Source organism: Mirounga leonina, unplaced genomic scaffold (genome assembly GCF_011800145.1).
Source record: "Mirounga leonina isolate KUSES-001 unplaced genomic scaffold, KU_Mleo_1.0 Mir_173, whole genome shotgun sequence".
Lineage (NCBI taxonomy): Eukaryota > Metazoa > Chordata > Mammalia > Carnivora > Phocidae > Mirounga > Mirounga leonina.
The window spans coordinates 70,925,460-70,946,574 of record NW_023270447.1 but is presented as its reverse complement, the minus strand read 5'-3'; the positions used below and the strand labels follow the sequence as shown (position 1 = coordinate 70,946,574).

Below are 21,115 nucleotides of genomic sequence, written 5' to 3'. Positions count from 1 at the left end.
AAACTCCTAAAGAAAAACAGAGGCAGTAAACTCTTGGACATGAGTCTCCGTAATATATTTCTGGATCTGTCTCCTCAGGCAAGGCCCAATAAATAAATAAATAAAACTACATCAAACTAAAAAACTTTTTCACAGTGAAGGAAACCATCAACAAAATGAAAAGGCAACCTACTGAACGGAAGGAGATACTGCAAATGATGTACCTAATAAGAGGTTAATTTCAAAATATGTGAAGAAACCATACAACTCAACACCAAAATATCAAATAATCTGATTAAAAAATGCACAGAGGACCTGGATAGAGATTTTCCGAAGACAAACAGATGGCCAATAGACACATGAAAAGATGCTCAACATAACTAATCATCAGAGAAATGCAAATCAAAACCAAAATGACATACCCCTCACACCCGTCAGAATGGCCAGTATCAAAAAGACAAGAGGGGCACCTGGGTGGCCCAGTCAGATAAGCATCTGCCTTTGGCCCAGGTCATGATCCCAGGGTCCTGGGATGGAGCCCTGCATCAGGCTCTCTGCTCAACAGGGAGCCTGCTTCTCCCTTTCCCTCTGCCTGCCACTGCCCCTGCTTGTGCTCTCAATCTCTCTCTCTCTGACAAATAAATAAATAAAATCTTAAAAAAAAAAAAAAAAGACAAGAAATAGGTGGCTCAGTCAGTTAAGCATCTGCTTTCCGCTCAGGTCATGGTCCCGCTCCTTCCACTCCTTCTGCTTCTCCCTCCCCCCAGGCTCATCCCCTCTTGTGCGGGCAGGTACACTCTCTCTCAAATAAATAAATAAAATCTTAAAAAAAAAAAAAAAAAAGACAAGAAATAACAAGTGTTGTCAGGGATGTGGAGAAAAGGGAATCCTTGTGCACAGTTGGTGGGAATGTAAATCAGTACAGCCACTATGGAAAACAGTACGGAGGTTCCTCAAAAAATTAAAACTAGAGGGGGGCACCTGGGTGGCTTGGTCAGCAGAGCCTTAGGCTCCAGTCGTCATCTTAGGGTCCTGGGATAGAGCCCTGCATCGGGCTTCCTGCTCAGCAGGAGTCTGCTTCTTCTCCCTCTGCCTCTCCCCTTCAACTCGTTCTCTCTCCCCCTCTCTCTCAAATAAATAAAATCTTAAAAAAAAATTAAAACTACAGGGGTGCCTGGCTAGCTCAGTTGGAAGAGCATGAGACTCTTGATCTCGAAGTCATGAGTTCGAGCCCCATGTTGGATGCAGAGATTACTTAAACTTAAAAAAAAAAACTAGAAATACCATACAATCCAGCAATTCCACTTGTGGGTATTTATCCAAAGAAAATGAAAAAACTAATTCAGAAAGATATATACACCCGTACGTTCATTACAGCATTATTTATAATAGCCAAGATATGGAAACAGCCTAAGTGTCCACTGATAAATGAATGGATAAAGAAGATGTGGTATATATATATATACAATGGAATATTACTCAGCCACAAAAAAAGAATGAAATCTGGGGCACCTGGGTGGCTTAGTTGGTTAAGCATCACCTTCGGCTCAGGTCACGATCCCAGGGGCCTGGGATTAAGTCCCATGTCAGGCGCTCTGTTCAGCGAGCAGCCTGCTTCTCCCTCTCCCTCTGCCCCCCCCCACCCCCCGCTTGTGCACGCGCACTCTCTCTCTCACTCTCTAATGAATAAATAAAATCTTAAGGAAAAAAAAAAGGAAATCTTTGCATTTGTGACAACATGGATGGTCCTAGAGGATAGTATGTTAAATGAAATCATACAGAAAAAGACAAATACTGTATGATTTCACTTATATATGGAATCTAAAAAACAACACAACAAACAAAACAAAGCAGGTTCATAAATACAGAGAACTGGTAGTTGCAGGGACGGGGGGCCTTCGGGGAATGGGCAAAAAGGCAAATTAAGAAGTACAAACTTAAGAAGTCATGGAGATGTACAGTGTAGAGATTATAATCAATAACAGTGTAATAAGTTTATATGATAACAAATGGTAACTAGACTTATCATGGTGATCATTTCATAATGTGTCAACTCATTGTGTTGTACACCTGAAACTAAAATGTCAACTATACTTCAGTAAAAAAATTAAAATTTAAAAAATAAAAAATACACAGAGTGTCCAGCTGGCTCAGTCAGTAAAGCATGCAACTCTTGACTTTTGATCTCAGGGTCATCAATTCGAGCCCCACACTGGGCCTAGAGCTTACATTAAAAAAAAAAAATTAAGCCTACAGAAAAGTGCCACCAGACATCTGTGATTCAGATCCTGGGTTTCAATCACTTATTAAAAAGGTAAAACCAGGGGCGCCTGAGTGGCTCAGTCGTTAAGTGTCTGCCTTCGGTTCAGATCATGATCCCAGAGTCCTGGGATCGAGCCCCGCATCCGGCTCCCTGCTCCGCGGGAAGCCTGCTTCTCCCTCTCCCACTCCCCCTGCTGTGTTCCCTCTCTCACTGTGTGTCTCTCTGTCAAATAAATAAATAAAATCTTGAAAAAAAAGAAAAAGGTAAAACTACCTTAAAAATAAGTAAACCAGTGGGGCGCCTGGGTGGCTTAGCCTTCGGCTCAGGTCATGATCCCAGGGTCCTGGGATCGAGCCCCACATCGGGTTCCTTGCTCGTCAGGGAAGCCTGGTTCCCCCTCTCCCACTCCCCCTGCTTGTGTTCCCTCTCTCACTGTCTCTCTCTCTCTGTCAAAAAATAAATAAAAATCTTTTAAAAAAATAAATAAAATGTTAAAAAAAGTAAGTAAGTAAAAATTAAATAAACAAAAAATACAAAGCACTGCCACCAGGGAAGAATTTCCATTATGTTTATATTTATACATTAGAGACTTATATACCTTTAAAAATCTTTAGGTATCCAAAAGAAATGAAAGCATATCTCCATAAAAAAACTTGTACGTGAATGTTCATAGCAGTACTGTTCGTAATAGTCAAAAAGTGGAAACAACCCAAAGGTCAATCAATCAATAAACAGATAAATAAAATGTGGTGTATATCTATAAAAAGAAATGAGGTACTGATACATGCTATAACATGGAAGGACCTTTAAAACACGATGCTAAATGAAAGAAGCCAGTCACAAAGGACTACATATTAGAGGACTCCATTTAATGATGAAATGTCCAGAACAGACAAATCCACACAGAGTAGACTAGTGGTTGCCGAGGACTAGAAAGTGACTGCTACTGAGGCACCTGGGTGGCTCAGTTGGTTAAGCATCGGACTCTTCATTTCAGCTCAGGTCATGATCTCAGGGTTGTGATATCGAGCCCCACATCGGGCTCCACGCTGAGCACAGAGTCGGCTTGGGAACCTCTCCCTCTGCTCCTCTCCTCGCTCATGCTCGCTCATGCTCTCTCTCTCTTTCACACTTTCTCTAGTCGGCTTAGGACACTCTCCCTCTCCCTCTGCTCCCTCTCCCATGCGTGCGCACTCTCTCTCTCAAAAAATAAATAAAACCTTTTTAAAAAAAAAAAGTGAATGCTACTGGGTATATTTTTTGCAGGGTGATTAAAATATCCTAAAACTGGGATACGGCTGGACAACTCTGTGAATATACTAAAAATCACTGAATTATACACTTTAAATGGATGAATTATATGTCAATAAAGCAATTATTAAAAAAAATCTTTAGGGCCCTCAATTTCCATAAACCTAAGAATTTTCCCGATGAAATTCATAAAAACACTAAGAAACGTGCTTTAACCATAAAAGAGCACTTACTAAAGGAAATAGACAAATCCACGTCTGCTAAATCTTCTGAAACCATTAAGAAGTCACTTTAAAATCAACAGTTCTCCAACATTACATGAAAAAAACATAGAAGACCCTTCCTCTGAAAAAGGTGCAGTAACTCTTCAACTGCAGGCTGTATCACCAATGCCATGTACATCCTTCAGGCCCAAGTTCTTTAGACAAATTTCCAAATATTAAGCTCCCAACCTAATACTGATCACTGACCATCACTCCTTACTACAGTGGTAGGCAGGGTGCAAACTACCAGAGCAGTCCAATGAGCAGAAGCCACTCTCTCATTACGTCTCCTCACTATATCCAGAAAATGAAGAAACTAAATGTAAAAAATAGAGCAAAGAGGTCCAGAAATCCGTCAACAACGACAACAAAAAAAACTATTATTTACCCTATCCTCAGCACTAACTACTCTCCTAGCAGTGTGTTGTCTGTCAGTCCTATGTTTCTCTATGAATGTTAAGCCATTTCCCAAGGGTGGATAGATTCTTTTTTTTTTTTTTTTTTAAAGATTTTATTTATTTATTTGAGAGAGAGAATGAGATAGAGAGCATAAGAGCCCGATGCGGGACTCGATGCGGGGACTCCAGGATCACGACCTGAGCCGAAGGCAGTCGCCCAACCAACTGAGCCACCCAGGCGCCCAGGTGGATAGATTCTAAGCAAGTGCTAGAACTTTTGTTTTTTAAGTATTTTTTTCCACAATATGCAGAAGCATAATTCTGTAATTGGGCTCAGCCTGTAGAAAGTATTCAGCAAATGCTGTTGCCTGAGAGAAAACAGACACATGCACAAAAGATGTGTGCCTCTTCTGCTAGTACAGAGAAGTGTGCTGAGAAACAGTGTCATATTACTTTACTTACAAAGCACTTCAAACACGTCCATAACTGAAATCTAAAACACAGCTCTTCCTAAATAACTGTTTTTCTCTAAGAATCTCATAGTAAAAAATTAAAAAAAAAAAAAAGAATCTCATAATTCATCACATTTCCCTCTTTTTTGGCCACAAGGACTCCAAGAGCAAATTCTATAACCCACCCCCCCTCTGGTACATATTTATAAATTCTAAATTTACTCCCTTCATTTTCCTGACATACCCTTATTTTCCCATTGTTACATCTCATTACCACCTATTCTATAATTATTTTTTTTCTAATTCCACACCAAACACCTTGTGAAACAAAACAAAGATGTATCATAAACCTCCGCAAGTTGCCATCTAGGGGGCACATACAATCAAGTACCACACACAGTATTAGAGAAGAGCATCTGACTAAATGCTATTTTTTTTTTTCACACTGGAACCTAATTCTTAAAAATGGAAAACAGTTTGGGGCGCCTGGGTGGCCCAGTCGTTAAGCATCTGCCTTCGGCTCAGGTCATGATCCCAGGGTCCTGGGATCAAGCCCCGCATCAGGCTCCCTCCTCCTCAGGAAGCCTGCTTCTCCCTCTCCCACTCCCCCTGCTTGTGTCCCCTCTCTCGCTGTCTCTCTCTCTGAAATAAATAAATAAAATCTTTAGGAAAAAAAAAAGGAAAACAGTTCTAAAAGTTATAGTCAAAGAAAGCCTGCTGACGATCCTTTTGACCAAGTACATAACGTTAAGTCTTTGTCAACTCCAAATATAATGAAAAAGACTCCAGGAGTACTGGTGTAAAACAAAATATGAAAGCATGGACTACTCAGCTTTAGAGTATGATGTTAACCAAATGGCAATGGCCCAAATGCTGAAACATCTAAGCAATCTAGCCAGGAAGATAAGAGGCTCATAGTCTAACACAATCATTCAGCAGGGACAACAGAAAAGAATCTCCAGGGAATGACAAGATTGTCAGTATGGGGAATACTTGGGCTCCCTCCCAGTTTAACACAGTATTTAATAATTACAAATGCAAGTATTAACTCACAGTCATTGGAGAGTAAGAACAGCCATATCAAGGGTGGGAGTCAAGATACCACTAAAAGATGACACCACCGGGCGCCTGAGTGGCTCAGTTGGTTAAGCGACTGCCTTTGGCTCAGGTCATGATCCTGGAGTCCCGGGATCGAGTCCCGCATCAGGGTCCCTGCTCGGCGGGGAGTCTGCTTCTCCCTCTGACCCTCCCCCTCTCATGCTCTCTCTCTCTCTCTCTCATTCTCACTCTCAAATAAATAAATAAAATCTTAAAAAAAAAAAAAAAAAAAGATGACACCACCAAGTGAAAGAAAATGGGGGTACAAAGAGTCAAAAAGAAGGTTTACCCACTGACTTTTGCCTGGCTATCTAGAATTATCTCCCAATGGCTGTCAACCCTACGGTGGATACTGATCCATCCTAGAGCCAACAGACTACTAGCAAAAGTGAAAAAGATCTGTGAAGTTGTCCTCTAAATTTCCTTTCACCAAAGCAGAGCTACCTACCTCTGCCCCTTAAAAACCAGTACAGAGGTCACACAGTTCAATTGGTCGACCCTAAAATTTTTTCCCTATTTCATCACTCACTTTATCTCACAGCAGTTTACAGAGCAAACAGATTTCACAATAAGAGAATAAAACAATCACAACAAGTCAAAGACTTGACCTTGGGTTTTGCATGACGAAACCTTTAACACTATTCAAAACAGAAGTTCTCAGGTTATAAAAATTACTGTTACAATAAATACACCAATGTTTTGTAGGCAAGATTTTTAAATAATACTATTAATACTATTTAAAATTTACTTAGATAGGAAGATGTGTTTTCTAGTATTTTATAATATCCTGATCCACATCCATTGTCTTGTTTACTATGGGTATGTTTTACAGGCCAAAAAAACAAAATTCATGAGACTTCTTTCCCTCACTCCCCTCCAAAGACTTCAATTCGGCCCAAAAATGAGGCTTTGAAGTTTCTAAGTGTGGCAAATACAATAATTTTAAGTATTAAAAGAAGTGACACTTGGGGCACCTGGGTCAGTTAAGCATCTGCCTTCGGCTCAGGTCATGATCTTGGGGTTCTGGGATGAATGGGGGTCCCTGCTCGGAGGGGAATCTGTCTCTCCCTCAGCTCATGCTCTTTCTCTCTCGCTCTCAATCTCTCTAATACATAAAAAAATCTTTTAAAATTTTTTAATAAATAAATAAAAATAACAAAGTTTAATTTTAAACTTAAATTTTATTTTAAATAAATTTTAAAATATTTAAAATTAAATTATTTTAAATTGTAAATAAAGCTTGCAAGATTTTTAAAGTAGTGCATATCACCTCAACACATGTTCTCAAGCTGTTAAGTTTTTTGTTTTTTTTTTTTTTTAAGATTTTATTTATTTATTTGACAGAGAGAGACACAGCGAGAGAGGGAACACAAGCAGGGGGAGTGGGAGAGGGAGAACCAGGCTTCCCACAGAGCAGGGAGCCTGATGCGGGGCTCGATCCCAGGACTCTGGGATCATGACCTGAGCCGAAGGCAGACGCTTAACGACTGGGCCACCCAGGTGCCCCTAAGTTTTTATTTAAAGAGCCTCATGCCGATTATCTGTCAAAGTTTATACTTTGAAACTAAAACTTAAATATTTAAAAAAAGGCATATATATATATGATACACACACACACACACACACATTTAGGCACAGCTTAAAGAGCTCACTATTAAAAGAGGGGAAAACTAAGACACTAAGAGAATTTCTACATCAGACAGGAAAATCCTAACTTTAAAAGGTGGGAAAAAACTAATTGTTCATAAACAAGAGTAATGATGAGAGAAATGGCTATAAAGTACTTGGAACAATAAATAGCTTCCTTCCCTCCAACACTGCTGGGTGGCATCACAGCCTGTGAGTCTTTACTTTACCAGTTCACTGCTAAAAGCATTCTGCCAATTTGGTCTTAAATTTTGTTCCATTATGCCAGAAGGCCTTAAAAAAAAAAAAAGCTAAGGAAATAGGCCCACCAAACAGGAATTAATAGCCCAGGGGTTATGGCAAAATGTGCTGGCAAGCAGATCACTTTATATTGAGTCACTCTGTCTCAATATAGATAAGTTTCCCACAATTACTACGTAGAAAACACATGTAAATAAAAACAAATCTGGAAAAAAAATGCACTTTTGCACTACTGCTTCTGTGGAAAAAAAGGCACTCTTGCAATTCTAGGAGAAAAGTCAACATTTGTATTCTTCTCATTATCAAGTTTATCATCTCTAAAATTCAAGCAAAATTATGGCCACTAATTCTCTGACCTCAGAGTGCTACTTTGTTGTTGTTGCAATCGCTTTGTTTGCTTTGGTTTAGTTTTTAAGGCTGGAACTATGGCGGGGGGGGGGGGGGGGGGGGGAAAAAAAGGGGGGGGGGGGGGGCAGAAATATAGAGAGAGCATGGGAACTGGAATCACAAAGACCTGATTTCAAAACCAGACTCTACCTGGTAACTAAGCTTCAGTTTCTCATCTCTCAAAAAGGATATTACCTCCCCCATGACATTGTTTTGAGACTTAAATACAGGAAATATAGCCCAGTGCCTAAAATATAAATGCTTCTATCCCCATCAGTAGTTCCCATCTGACAGATCAAACACCTCTTTACTCCTCCAATCAGTAAGTGGCTGATGAGGGCAGTCATTCTCCACTTAAAGATAAGCCCCTCCACTCACCTCTGCCTCACCTGCTGCCATGTGTTTCCCCGCAGGACAGCTGAGCTCTAAGATCTACCACTTTACCTGAGTATAAATCTGAAGAACTTATGGTCCTCCCTCATTCAATCAACACAAAAATTACAGACATCACCTGACAAAGGGGCATGAAAAACATAACAGTCTCTGCCCTGGAATAGTTCAAACCAAGATGAGATCAACACCAAAACCAGTAAATTATAATACACTATAATGACTACAGAAGAGGTAATCTGTGTGTGGCCTACATCTGCAACACAGCAACTACCCTGAGTTTCTCTAACGCTCTTCATTATATCATGTGTCTGGCCCAACAGAACTGTGTTGTGATGAGTGGTAATTCCAAGTTGGTTCACTGACTTAGGCCCCTGGGTATGGAACAGGCTTTACCATTTAACAGTAACTCCAGTTTGCTAACTGACCCAGATAAAACTGCTCAACAAGTCAGAAGTAGTTCCTTATGATAAGGCTCAGCATAAGACACAGCCCAGACTAAGCCTTCAATAAACACTTGTTGACTTGCACAGTACAACCAGATTTTAGATCTTAGAGCTCTGCCAAAACTGACCCGGAGTTTGATTTTCCCACCTCGCACAGGACAGGCGAGCACCTTGATTCTCTGTTAAGCTTTACCCAACAGCCTATCATTAGAAATGCCAACACAAGATCTATAGTAGAGATTTTTCAAACCAATGTTTATGATTTCTAAACAATGTTTAGCCAAATAAGGCAAAGATTACAGGCCTTCCACATTTGCCCCTACACAGATACCATCCAAACGAAACACCTCCTCCTTAGGTCTCTCTCTACATGTACAGCTGCCTACATCTCAAACTCAACATATACATTACCAAATTTAAATATCTTGTCCCCAAATCAGATACCCCTCTCTATTCCTTTTCCTCTATTACTTCATTTTCCCAGGGACCTAACATTTCTAATTCAGTCACCGAACTCTGTACTTCTCAGTCCCATAATTTCTTTTTCATTGCTCACACCAACCCTTACCCACTCTAATCTCTCAAGGCCAACTCAATCTTCCCAAACACCACTGGATAAAAGCCACACATACACATTCAAAAACCCTGCAGCCTAGTGAATTAATAAATCTTAGTCTTGGCATTCAAGGCCCTTCTCTTTGTGACAATATCCTTTTTCTCCAATTTTATTTTAAAGCCAAAGGATTAGGGACTCATGTGTTTAATAGATTTCCTCTGAAGCTCTGTTATATGCCAAATTCTAGGGAATGGGATATTGAGGTGAATAAAATCTAATTCCCACCCCAAGACTCCTAGCAAATAGGAAAGAAATACAGTGCCTTAAAGATAAAAAGCGCCCTGGGACACCTATGTGGCTCTGTCGGTTAAGCATCGGAATCCTGATTTCAGCTCAGGTCATGATCTCAAGGGTTGTGAGATCAAGCCCTGTGCTGGGCTCCATTCTCAGCAAGGTGTCTGCTTGAGATTCTTCCTCTCCCTCTGCCCCTGCCCCAACTTGTGCTCTAAATAAATAAATAAAATAAAATCTTTAAACAAACAAAAAAGACAGAATGTGCCCTAAGTGCATAAGAAGCCCCACAGGGGCACCTGGGTGGTGTCTGGCTCTTGGTTTCAACTCAGGTCATGATCTCAGGGTCATGAGATCAAGCCCCACATCGGGCTCTGCACTCAGCATGGAATCTGCTTAGGATTCTCTTCCCCCCTTCCTATGCACCCCCCAACTCTCTCACCTTCTCTAAAATAAATAAATCTTTACAAAAAAAAAAAAGCCCTCTATATGTCTTAACTTCTTAGTGTCCCTCACCTACCTACACATAGTAGGTTCTAATAAAGCAGCACTAACATTGAGGATTGTTCCAATAAACCAAAGACATATAATCAATGTGCTCAATAAATCTCGTGAATAAGAAGTAAATTCCACCTCTTCATTTCTACTATGGTAAAGAACCATGGCACACACGCTGCCTTTTTTGGAAGGGTCAGGGAAAGCACAACTGAGAATTCAAATCTGCAGATGTGCTCGTACCTGATTTATTTCTGAAGCAGAACAGAAGCACCAGAGACCTAGTGAAAGATGTCCGTTCTTTCCGCTAGAATTTGGCATATAACAGAGCTTCAGAGGAAATCTATTAATCTATTACTCAGATATGGACAATATAAAATGAACGCTCTACAAATTCAACCTATATCCTATGTCAAAGAATAGCCTGATTAAAACATTCTAATCCTTTCGTCACTATGAGGAAGTTAGGAAACACAGATCAGGCAAAACTCTCTTCTCAGTAAAATATACTGTGATTCCAGCTGTGGTTTTGGATTAGTAAAAGCAAGCATGTTAAAATTAACCAAACCCAACAAGTGCTTAGAACAAGAGGACAAAGATGGTTGAAACCTAAAAGCCACAACCACTCCTCTCTGACACAAAACATCAAATATACCAGTTCCATTTCAAATAAATTTCACTTGAGCAGCTAATTTGTTATCAACTTCCTAGTACCTTCAACTATAATATCTTAAAAAACAAAAGTCACCCACACCCAACAGGAAAGGCTTTGAAAATATGGATGCAGCCTATAAACAGCCCAAACAATTCTTAAAAGAATACATGGCAAAGGGAAAAAAGTATTCTTGGTTTAAAAAGTATGTATGAGGGGCGCCTGGATGGCTCAGTCAGCCAAGCGTCTGCCTTCGGCTCAGGTCATGATCCCTAAGCAGGGAGCCTGCTTCTCCCTCTCCTCCTCCCCACTGCTCATGCTCTCTCTTGCCATCTCTCTCTCTCTAATAAAATCTTAAAAAAAAAAAGTATATGTGAAAATGTAGCACATGCCCATTAAAACAATCTTGTCTTTTCTTAAATGAATTGGTGGTTTACTATTTAGCACCAGAATGATAAATGACCCAGTAATAATATTACAACATTTATCCTTTAAAACAAACGACTCTTAAGTTTAGACCAAATGAAATTAGCAATTTAGGCTTTTAAAGACATTCATTGAAAGCACATATCCTAAGTGAACACAGATTATAAAAGAGTTTCAAAGCTGAAATAGTGAACTTTTTTTTACCTGATGTTCTGCATGAATGTTATCCCCAGTAGGCCATCGATGTTTGCTATTATTATAGCCGCCTCCACCACTGCCTCCTCCCCCAAGCTGCTCACCATGCTGCCTCTGAAAGAAGTAGTCCACCATAGCGTCGTCTTGGGAACGGCCTGCAACTCCTATGGATCCTGGGACAGGGCTGGAGTGTGTCCCAGCTGCAAGAGCCTGATTTGCAGCTGGTTGTGGCTGCGCTTGCGACCCTGTTCCAGATGTCAAAACAACAGGCATGTTGGGATTAGCTGGTTCTTGAGGGTGATGTTTCAGGTGGGGGCTGAAAGAGTCCTGCCAAAGCACTGCTTTTCTCTTCAAGACACATGCAACGCTCATTCCACCAACACCTAAGGACAAAGAGGTTACAAATGTTTAAAATTTGCGTTTTTTAAAACATAACTTGATATATACCAAGACAAAAATATGAGCCCCATGTCTTTTGCAATACCACATCTACAACCAATTTCTACCAAGTAGCTAAGCGTTTTATAATACATACACAATTTTCCAAACTGAGACCTCTATTGTTAAGTTGCTGAATATGTGCAGGTGTGGAAATAAATGTAGTTGGTTGGTGGCAGGCAATATGACAAGGTACTGAGATCAGAATTCAATACAGCAACTTCAGGAAAGCTTATGTTGTTACCAAACCTAATAATATAGAATTGGACTTCAATCAAAGGCCCCTCTACCCAACTTATTTACACCTTAAGCCAATTTTGCAGATACTTCTGAAATGAACAAGAGCTCTATAAAATATCACTTTACAAGTCAAGCAGACATAAGCCAATAAACCAAACAAAAATCCAAACTCCATATATAATTAGCAATGACTCACTGTCTAAAACTTGAAAAGATCCTTTAAAATGTACAACATATTCACAGGATGCTCCTTGAAGAAACAGTAAGGCCCCCTGACCAAAAACAGCAACAGAATGTTCTTAGCCTGAACCTTTTTAGCCGCTGGTGGGGGGTGGGAAGGGGAGGCGGGGAGTGTCAAAATTTTTACGAATAATTTACAATTGTAATCACATCATTATTCCATTACAAACAGGATGAGATCAACCAAGTTCAAACAGTTTACTAGTGTAGAAAGCCTCACTGTAAAAAAAGACACTTCAGTAACAATTGTGTGGCAAATATACTACAGACAATATCTTATCAGTCCTACTTTACAAATGAAAATGCTTAGCTGGCTCAGACTGTGGAGCTTGCGACTCTTGATCTCGGGGTTGAGGGCTGGAGCTCCAAGTTGGATGTGAAGATTACTTAAAAAATAAAATCTTTAAAAAATAACAAACAAACAAACAAATAAATCTGTTTTGCACCCAAGCTTAGTTCTTTCTATCAACTCTTGCTACTCCCCTGCTACTCCCCAGTAAATCAACACAGATACTATTTCTCTCACTTGCACCCACTACTCTTCTCTGGAACAAAGAATCTTCAAAATGTTACTATGAAACATTACTATTTAAATTTCTTAAATAAAAAACTACATTTGTACATAATATAGAACATCTGTCAGCCTGTGGGTGCTTTAAAAATTGCTACAAAGTAATTAATCAGTTATCTATTAGACTACACCTGTCTATACTCTCTGGAGTCTAATTTCAAGGCTATCAATTTAATAGTCCACTGCTACAAATGCCTTCTCTCTCTCTACCAAGCCCTACTGTAACATTTCAAAAAACAGATTCATAAGACTTATGAGAAATCTATTAAGTTATTTCTTTATAGAATTAAGCCTCCTGATAAAGAATTGCTTCTCACAATTCATGTTCTGAAGCCAGAAGACACAATGGAATCTGTAATTTATTCAAAGCCTAATTTGGAAATGCCTAGTTTCAGTTAACAATTCCAATCCATCAGAATCTTACCAGAGTAGTGGGCAGTCTAGCTTTCTAGACTACAGTTTCTGCTTTCATGAATAGAATCATGTTCTTGCTTAAGTACCAAAACCAAAAAGTCATAGCTGTGTTTACCATAGGCCTTTGCAAAGTGCCAAGCAGCCTAATAACCTCTCGTTTGATTTTTCAAAAGAATTAATTGCCCTTTTTTATGGAGGTATAACTGACACATAACATTGTATTAGTTTTCATGAGTGCAACATAATGACTGGATATTTGTATACACTTGAAATGATAACAATAAGTCTATTTACTATCCATCACACCGCACAGTCATTACCCTCTTATTACCAATAGTAGCCAGTCCCATTTTCTTCCACGAGGGAATATCAATGTAACAGTCTGTTCTAGAGCAAGCCAGGAATCGCAACACCTAAGTTTTACCACTAACCCAGCAACCTCTCTGAGCCTGTTTCCCCATCTAGAAAATAGAAGAAATGCTTTCTCTAGGACTCACAAGTTTTTTTTTAATCAAAATAAAATGATATAAAACTTTTTGGTAACTTTAAAGTCACCACACTGAGACCCCAGGCATTCAGTTACCACCAGTTAAGGCAATGAAGCTCCAGTCCCTAAGAGGGTTCCTAAAATAGCAAATGCAATCTTCACTGAAATAAAAGATTTGCCACAATACTTACCTAACAAAGAATTTCCATATGAAAAAGGTTTACCTCTGAAACTCACAGAACACTACTACAGTCTAACAAGGGGTTGGGGAGGGGAGAGGAGTTCCCATAAAAAAGTTCAAACAAAACAATTGGCTTTTGTAAAGCTATCTGGATGCCCTAAGACTTCCTGCTTTACCTAATGAGGCAAGGCAGTTTCTCAAACAAGAGAAAACCTGGCAGAAGGGACAGTTCTGAAAGTGAGCAAATACCTAAGCAATTAAGATGTGTCTTGGGCTGTTGTGTAATATCTTGGCAACTACAGCACAAAAATTAAGAAATCAGCCACTTAAATTAAATCACAAAACATTTAAATTGCTGATGCCTTTTAGAGAACTCTCACAGCCCACTAAAAGGTTATGTGTAGCATTTGAAATGTGACTTTTTTACAAATAGCAATTATAAAAATATTTTAAGCAACTAGAAATAAGTGCTGATTCTAGTTACTCTTCCAAAGTTTTCAAACTGTACATCAAAGTGTTTGGGTTTTTTGTGGGTTTTTTTGGAATATCACTAATAGATTTTATTTCAAGCAAAGGAGCACGGTTTAATCTCTCCACCACTCACCTTTTTTTTTTTTTTAACTAAAATGCTTAGTTTAAAAGTGTTTATTTTTTTGCCACAATGAAAAAAAAAAAAAAAACACCTCTGTGGTCATAAATTTACTTTAAAGCAGTTCATCTCAAACCCAAACTAAACTTCAAACCCAGCTTCAAAAAGTCTTGGACAAAATGAATTCAATTGTGGCTAAGGCGAAATAAGAATTCAAAGTTCAAAATCCAGTGAGTATTTCCCAAAGATCCAGGTAAACAATCAACAGCCCCAAAGAGTGTTTTATAAAGTTAAAATTAGCAATGAGTCAAAATGTTTATTTTGTTTACGAAAAGTGCTTTGGGAGCCACGTATCTTGGCCTGTTTTGGTGAGTTTTTATGTGTTTCTTAAAACAAACAAAAAGCTAAAGCTACAAGCCTATTGTTACAGAAGTAAGTGACTTTAAAACAGAACCCCAAAACGCCCTCCATAAACTCTCATTCTTAATCCCAGGAAGAACAGGAAGTGAACGGATTGGGTATCGACAACTGAAAACAGTGTTTTCTCAATTAGACAATGAAGAGTAACGATTCCTCAAGTTATGGGGAGGATAAAACCTTCCATAATGCGCTCGCTCTCTCTCTCGTGTGTGTGTGTACACGCGCGCGTCGGGGGGTATGGGGGGGGCTCTAGTGGGGGGAAAAAGTTACAGGAGCTTATTTCTCACTTGACGTGGGAGTGGTACTGACAAGTATAACAAACGATGTCTGTTTACCAAGAACGTCTGTGAGGACTAAAACTATGTGGTACTGCGTATCTGTTTTCCTATTACCGAGGGGTGAGCCCCTCTTTGAGTTGAGACAGACGCTCACCAACACAGGGAGGCTCAAGAGGAAGAACCCACCAAAACCCAAGCTCTCACGGAAACAAAAGGCCACAAGCACCCAGGAGACTAAAAAGCGATCTGAAACTTCCTGATCGCCACTTCTCCACATTTAAGGCTCGCAAAGTTCCCCCATGGTGGGTCTCGCCTGTAGACAAGGGCCAAGGCTGTTCCTAAAGCGATTTATTGTTCCTCCTGCTTCGGCGCTGCCACGGAAGCTCAAGAAGTCGAAGAAATCCAGGGTGGCCCAGAATTACACTTCATGGCCACACAGAAGACTCGCGGCTTCGCAAAACCCATCAAAAAAGCAACCCGAATGGCAACATCAATCTTCGGGGGCTCCAACCGGGCCGAGCAGAAATGTACAGGCACGTCTATGCCCTGGGCCCGGGCCTAAACCCTCGGCATTTTCCTCGCTTCGACCCCGCTCCCCACCCCCTCCCTCCTTTGATAACAATAGGGGCCTTGCTGCTGACTCCAAAACATGTACGAGGAACAGCGAGTGAAAAGCCTCAGCCAGGGCCCCGGGCGGCTTTTCTAAAGCCCTTCTCACCCCCACAACCGCTCTCAAACACCAATACAAACGGACAGTCTGCTCGCTGGGGGTCCGGAGCAGCGTTTGGGGCCGGCGGGGTGCGGATACTCACGGGCGGAGCGGTAGGATGAAGATGGATTTCAGCCCCCCGATCTTCTCTCTCCGGCGCTCTCGCTCCCCCTTACCTTTCACTCCGACAACATGGCGGCCCACTGGGGACGGGGCTGGCGCGGTGCATCCTGGGATAGGCTCTGGCCCCGGCTCCGGCGGTGGCAGCGGCATGTGCGGAGAAGGCAGGCGGCTCTGGAACAGGTTGCCTGGTTGCCATGCCAACCCAGGGCCTGTGTGAACTTGGGAAACTCGCAGGCAACACAACCGCTGCGCGCGCGAGTGCCCGCCCGCTAGGCGAGCGCGCGCCGTCGCGAGCAGAAGGCGGGGTCCCGCACCCGCACTGGAGCGCCCGCGGTGCTCGCGGGGCCCCCCCACGCGCTGCACGGAGCAGGGCCCGGGGGCCGGCAGGGGCGCCTCGCCGGCTGGCGGGGGACCGTACACGCAGCACCGCCCGCCCCCGCGCGCTCCCAGCCTCACCGCCAGATTGCAGCAGCCTACGGGGTTAAGGGACGCTTGCTTACTCGCTCGGCTCGGGCTGGACAGGTGCTGGCTTCTAAGCCCTTTGCTGCAGCTTTCTGGCTCTGGGGCCTTATTTAATCTTCCTGCCTCCATCGCCCCATCTGGAGAACGAAGAGGAAAATGAGAATGGCTACTCCACAGAATTGCCGTGAAGATTAAGTTAAATAATGTGGTTTGTTATTCCTTTTAAAGATGTCCAGCGCTTGGTACAGTGCCTGTAAACGGGACCAATGCATAATTTTCAGGGTTCCGTGCAACGTGAAGGTGCGGAGCCCCTTGTTCAAAATTGTTAAGGAATTTCAAAACTGCTGTAGCAGAACAGTAAACTAAAACCAAAGACATAAAGCCGACCCTGTCTGTAAGCACTCAGCCAGTGTTCGCCATTGTCATACTGTCCAGTTTCAAAGAGGAATAGAAATTTGGCCATCTGATGCAACTGACTTTTCAAATCAGTAGTATTTGATAAGATACTGCTATTCTATCTCCAATTAAGCCCAAGATGGATTTGAAAACTTAGGCAAACCCCAATAGTACATACAAAAGACCAGAAGGGGATATGGAGAGAAACTTTATAATAATTGGAGGAGGGAAAAACGTTTATAATGAATGAAAATCAATTAGTTATTTTTAAAATTGAAAGATATTTAAACATCTGTCAGGAAGAGATGCCACCAACAAAGTAGAACAAATGAGAAAATAAGCTTTAAAATATTGCGATATGCATGGTAGACAGATGGTTAATCTTCACGATAAATACAGAACATCTCTACTCTATTTTAAAAAAAAAAAGAGTAATCCAAAATAAACAGACAAAATCACTAGTGGCCAATAAACACATAAAGATAACTAGCCTGGGGCTGATGGGAGCAGGAGTGGGGAATGGGGAGGGACAGCTAGTGGGTATAGGTTTCTTTCCCGGGTGTTAAAAAGTTTTAAAGTTAGATTGTAATGATGGTTGCACAACTCTGAGAATACTGTGTGCTAAAAACCACTGACTGATGTACTTTCTATGGGGAAAGTTTATGGCATGTGAAATATATCTCAATGAAGCTGTAAAAAATGGGAAAATAATAAAAGAAACACAACTTTGAAATATATTTTCATCTATTAATACACTGGCAAAAATATAAATGATTATTAACATCCTGTTGTGGCAAGTTTTGTGAGAAAATCGGCACTCTTGTTTAAGTTGTTTGAGTATATGTTTTATTTTTTAAAAAGAATGTTATTTTTATTTTAAAAATTAAAAAATGAGATTTTCAGGGTGCCTGTGTGGCTCAGTTGGTTAAGTGTCTGCCTTTGGCTCAGGTCACGATCCCAGGGTCCTGGGATCGAGCCCCGATTGGGCTCCCTGCTCGGCGGGAGGCCTGCTTCTCCCTCTCCCACTCCCCCTGCTTGTGTTCCCTCTCTTGCTGTCTCTCTGTCAAATGAATAAATAAAATCTTAAAAAAAAAAAAAAGTGAGATTTTCATTTCTGAAAAAGAAGGCAAGGCACGAAAGTTAGAGGTCCTGAGCTCTGCCACTTCCTGGCTATGTGGTCTTGGGCAGGTCCCTTCAGCCCCCTCATCTACAAAATAAGGATGTCAATACTCTTCTCACAGGGTGGTTACAACAGTTTAATGAACTAACATATACAAAGTGCCTGACACAGAATTAACACTCAATAAATGTAGCTGTTTTATTGTAGTTGTAGTCTTGTACTCATTTCTGAATCCCCAGAGACCAACATAGTGCAGGGCATATGGTCATTGCTCACTAAATATTTGTTAAATGAATGAATTCAACAGCCATTTGGAGTGTTAACTCTCAAATTCAACAACCCTAAAAGTAATATGTTGTGTTCAGAGATCCAGCTCTTAAGCCAGACAAGAAATTACTTAACTTCTCTAAGTCTCCATTTTCTCCCATGAAACATGAGGTTAATATAACAGCACTAAATGAAATAAAGCAGATAAAACATTTAGTCCCATGGGGCCAAGACACTGTGTACTAAGTAGCCATAATAGAAAAGCATGTTAGAGGAAGAAACATAGTAGACATGACAAAATTACAAAGTTTCCAGAATCTTACCAGATTCTGTGCTCCATGATTTCATTCTAAGATGCATGACTAACTCCTTAGTTTTCAGCTTTAGCTTTTATTACTCAGCCGTAAAGATTCAAATATCCGTGTAGCCACAGCCATGTGCTACCATGCCACACCCAGGCCCCTGCCCAGTCAAATGTTGCAATCTCAACAGAATACTAGCTACCCATCCCTGATTTCCCTTAATTGCCCTCAAAGGACCTGAGGCCCCTGTCCAGCCCCAAAACAACCCTAGCAGAGCATCACCTTCCAACAAATTCATGAGACAATGCTTACCAATGTGCCATGTACTATGCTAAGATTTTTATATTCATTATTTCATTTCAAACTCCCCAAATACCTATGACATGGACAACATAATTAGTCCCATTTTAAAAATGAGAAAATTGAGGCTCCTGGAGGTTAAGGAACCAGATTAGCATATACCCAAATGTATCATCTAGGGCTATTTGCTGAGAGTTGTCTGGTCAGCAGGATGTCGAAATCATCCCCAAAACTTGGGACTCTCCACAATTCATCTGGTTAAACCTGTCTATAATAGATAATATAACCAATCTCTGGAAGCTTTCAAAAACCAAATCTAGGGGTACCTGGGTAGCTCAGTCGGTTAAGCATCTGCCTTCGGCTCAGGTCATGATCTCCAGTCGGGCTGCCCTGCTCAGCGGGGAGTCTGCTTCTCCCTCTCCCTCTGTCTCTCCCCCTGCTTCTGCTCTCTCTCTCTCTCTCTCTCAAATGAATAAATAAAATCTTTAAAAAAAACAAAAACAAAAAAACAAGTCTCATCAAGCTGGCCTTGGGTGAAGATTAGGGTAGATTTGAGAAGGGTACTTTGGTCTAATCAGTAGAAACCTAATCCATTCCTTTGTAACCTAATCAGAGAAAGACAGAGATCTCAAGACAGAAATATTTAGTGAAGGCCATTTAAGAAAGCCTTGGTTCAAGGATTTCAAACAGTTGCTTCTTCCTTCATAAGGTAGAGTGGTTCTCAAAGTATGGGCTGAGGCTCACTGGTGAGTCAGCCAACCTGGCCAAGCTGACAGCTGAGAACAAATTCCAGAATGAGCAAATGCTTTTCAATTCCACAGACCTTTATTCTCTCTCACAGCCAACTGCTATGGGCTAGTAAATGTTGCTATAATAGGGTATTTGTAAACTGAATATAAAGCATTCTCAAGCAGAGTTGGGATACTCCCGATTTTCAGGAAACATAATTTGTTAGCAGTGTTGGTTTGAGTTGCTTTTTTAAACTTGTGTTACACTTGTGTTTTTGTATATTTGTGGAATCTCCCTTAGGTGGCACTTCCTCTCATTGTTTTGGGGCTTGGGTAATGGTTACAATGTTAATATTTCCATTGTCATTTTGTTTCTTATCAAATCTTGGCTATTACAGCACTTTTTCCATAAGAAGGTAAGAGGGAGGGTTGGTTTGGGATTGCAGTATGAGTGACTAGGTAATTCTGACCAACTCTCCCACTGAGGAAAACTAGTAAAATTGGAAAAATCAAAAAATCTCTTCTTGAAATCATTGGAAAGTTAACAAGTTAGTGAATTACTGAGCCAGGATCTGGGAAGAAAGAAATTAAGGAATGTAAGACCCACATTTAGGACTACTATTCCAGGTGGGGCATTTCCTGAGAGGTAGCTAAGAAACAGAGTGGTGCTTTTAGCAGCCTTGGGGAGTTAGAAGGGCAGAGACTGCAGTCTAGAACCCACTGAGAGAGGAAGCACCTAGTAAAAAACTATCACTTTGGATTGGGATCCCAAAGGACTCCACTTTAAAGACTTACTATATGAGAGAGAGCGTGCACACATGTGGGTAGGAAAGGGAGAGAGAGAGAATCTCAAGCAGACTCCCTGCTGAGCATGGAACCCCGAACAGGGCTCGATCTCACGCCCCTGAGATCATGAGCCAAAATCAAGAGCCAGCCACCCAACCCACTGAGCCAGGTACCCCGGGTACCCCGGTTTTTGTTTTTGTTTTTATTTTTTAAGATTTTATTTATTTATTTGACAGAGAGAGCGAGAAAGCACAGCAGGGGGAGCAACAGAGAGAGAAGCAGACTTCCTGCTGAGCAGGGAGCCCGACATGGGGCTTGATCCCAGGACTCTGGGATCATGACCTGAGCCAAATGCAGACACTTAATGACTGAGCCACCCAGGCACCACTCAAATAAATAAAATCTTTTTTTTGTAAAGATTTTATTTATTTATTTGACAGACAGAGAGAGAGTGAGAGCAGGAACACAAGCAGGGGGAGTGGGAGAGGAAGAAGCAGGCTTCCCGCTGATCAGGGAGCCCAATGTGGGGCTCGATCCCAGGACCCTGAGATCATGCCCTGAGCCAAAGGCAGACGCTTAACGACTGAGCCACCCAGGTGCCCCAAATAAATAAAATCTTAAAAAAAAAAAAAAGA

The 21,115-nt window shown here is 41.1% G+C and overlaps 1 protein-coding gene across 13 annotated transcripts in view; it reads right to left on the bottom strand.

The window, feature by feature from the left end:
• The window catches only part of PUM1 (pumilio RNA binding family member 1), a 139,936-nt gene extending 123,717 nt beyond the window's left edge, over positions 1-16,219 (bottom strand). For 6 of the 13 annotated variants that reach the window (XM_035019255.1, XM_035019257.1, XM_035019261.1 and 3 more), the window contains exons 1-2: positions 16,100-16,217; positions 11,439-11,812 (exon numbers count right to left, since the gene is read on the bottom strand). In XM_035019255.1, the coding sequence (XP_034875146.1) occupies positions 11,439-11,801 (363 nt within the window). In that variant the 5' untranslated portion in view covers positions 11,802-11,812; positions 16,100-16,217. Of the gene's footprint in view, positions 1-11,438; positions 11,813-16,099 lie in introns of those variants that run through there. The other 7 variants (XM_035019262.1, XM_035019264.1, XM_035019267.1 and 4 more) reach the window with 3 other exon arrangements.
• Between the last annotated feature and the right edge of the window lie 4,896 nt (positions 16,220-21,115).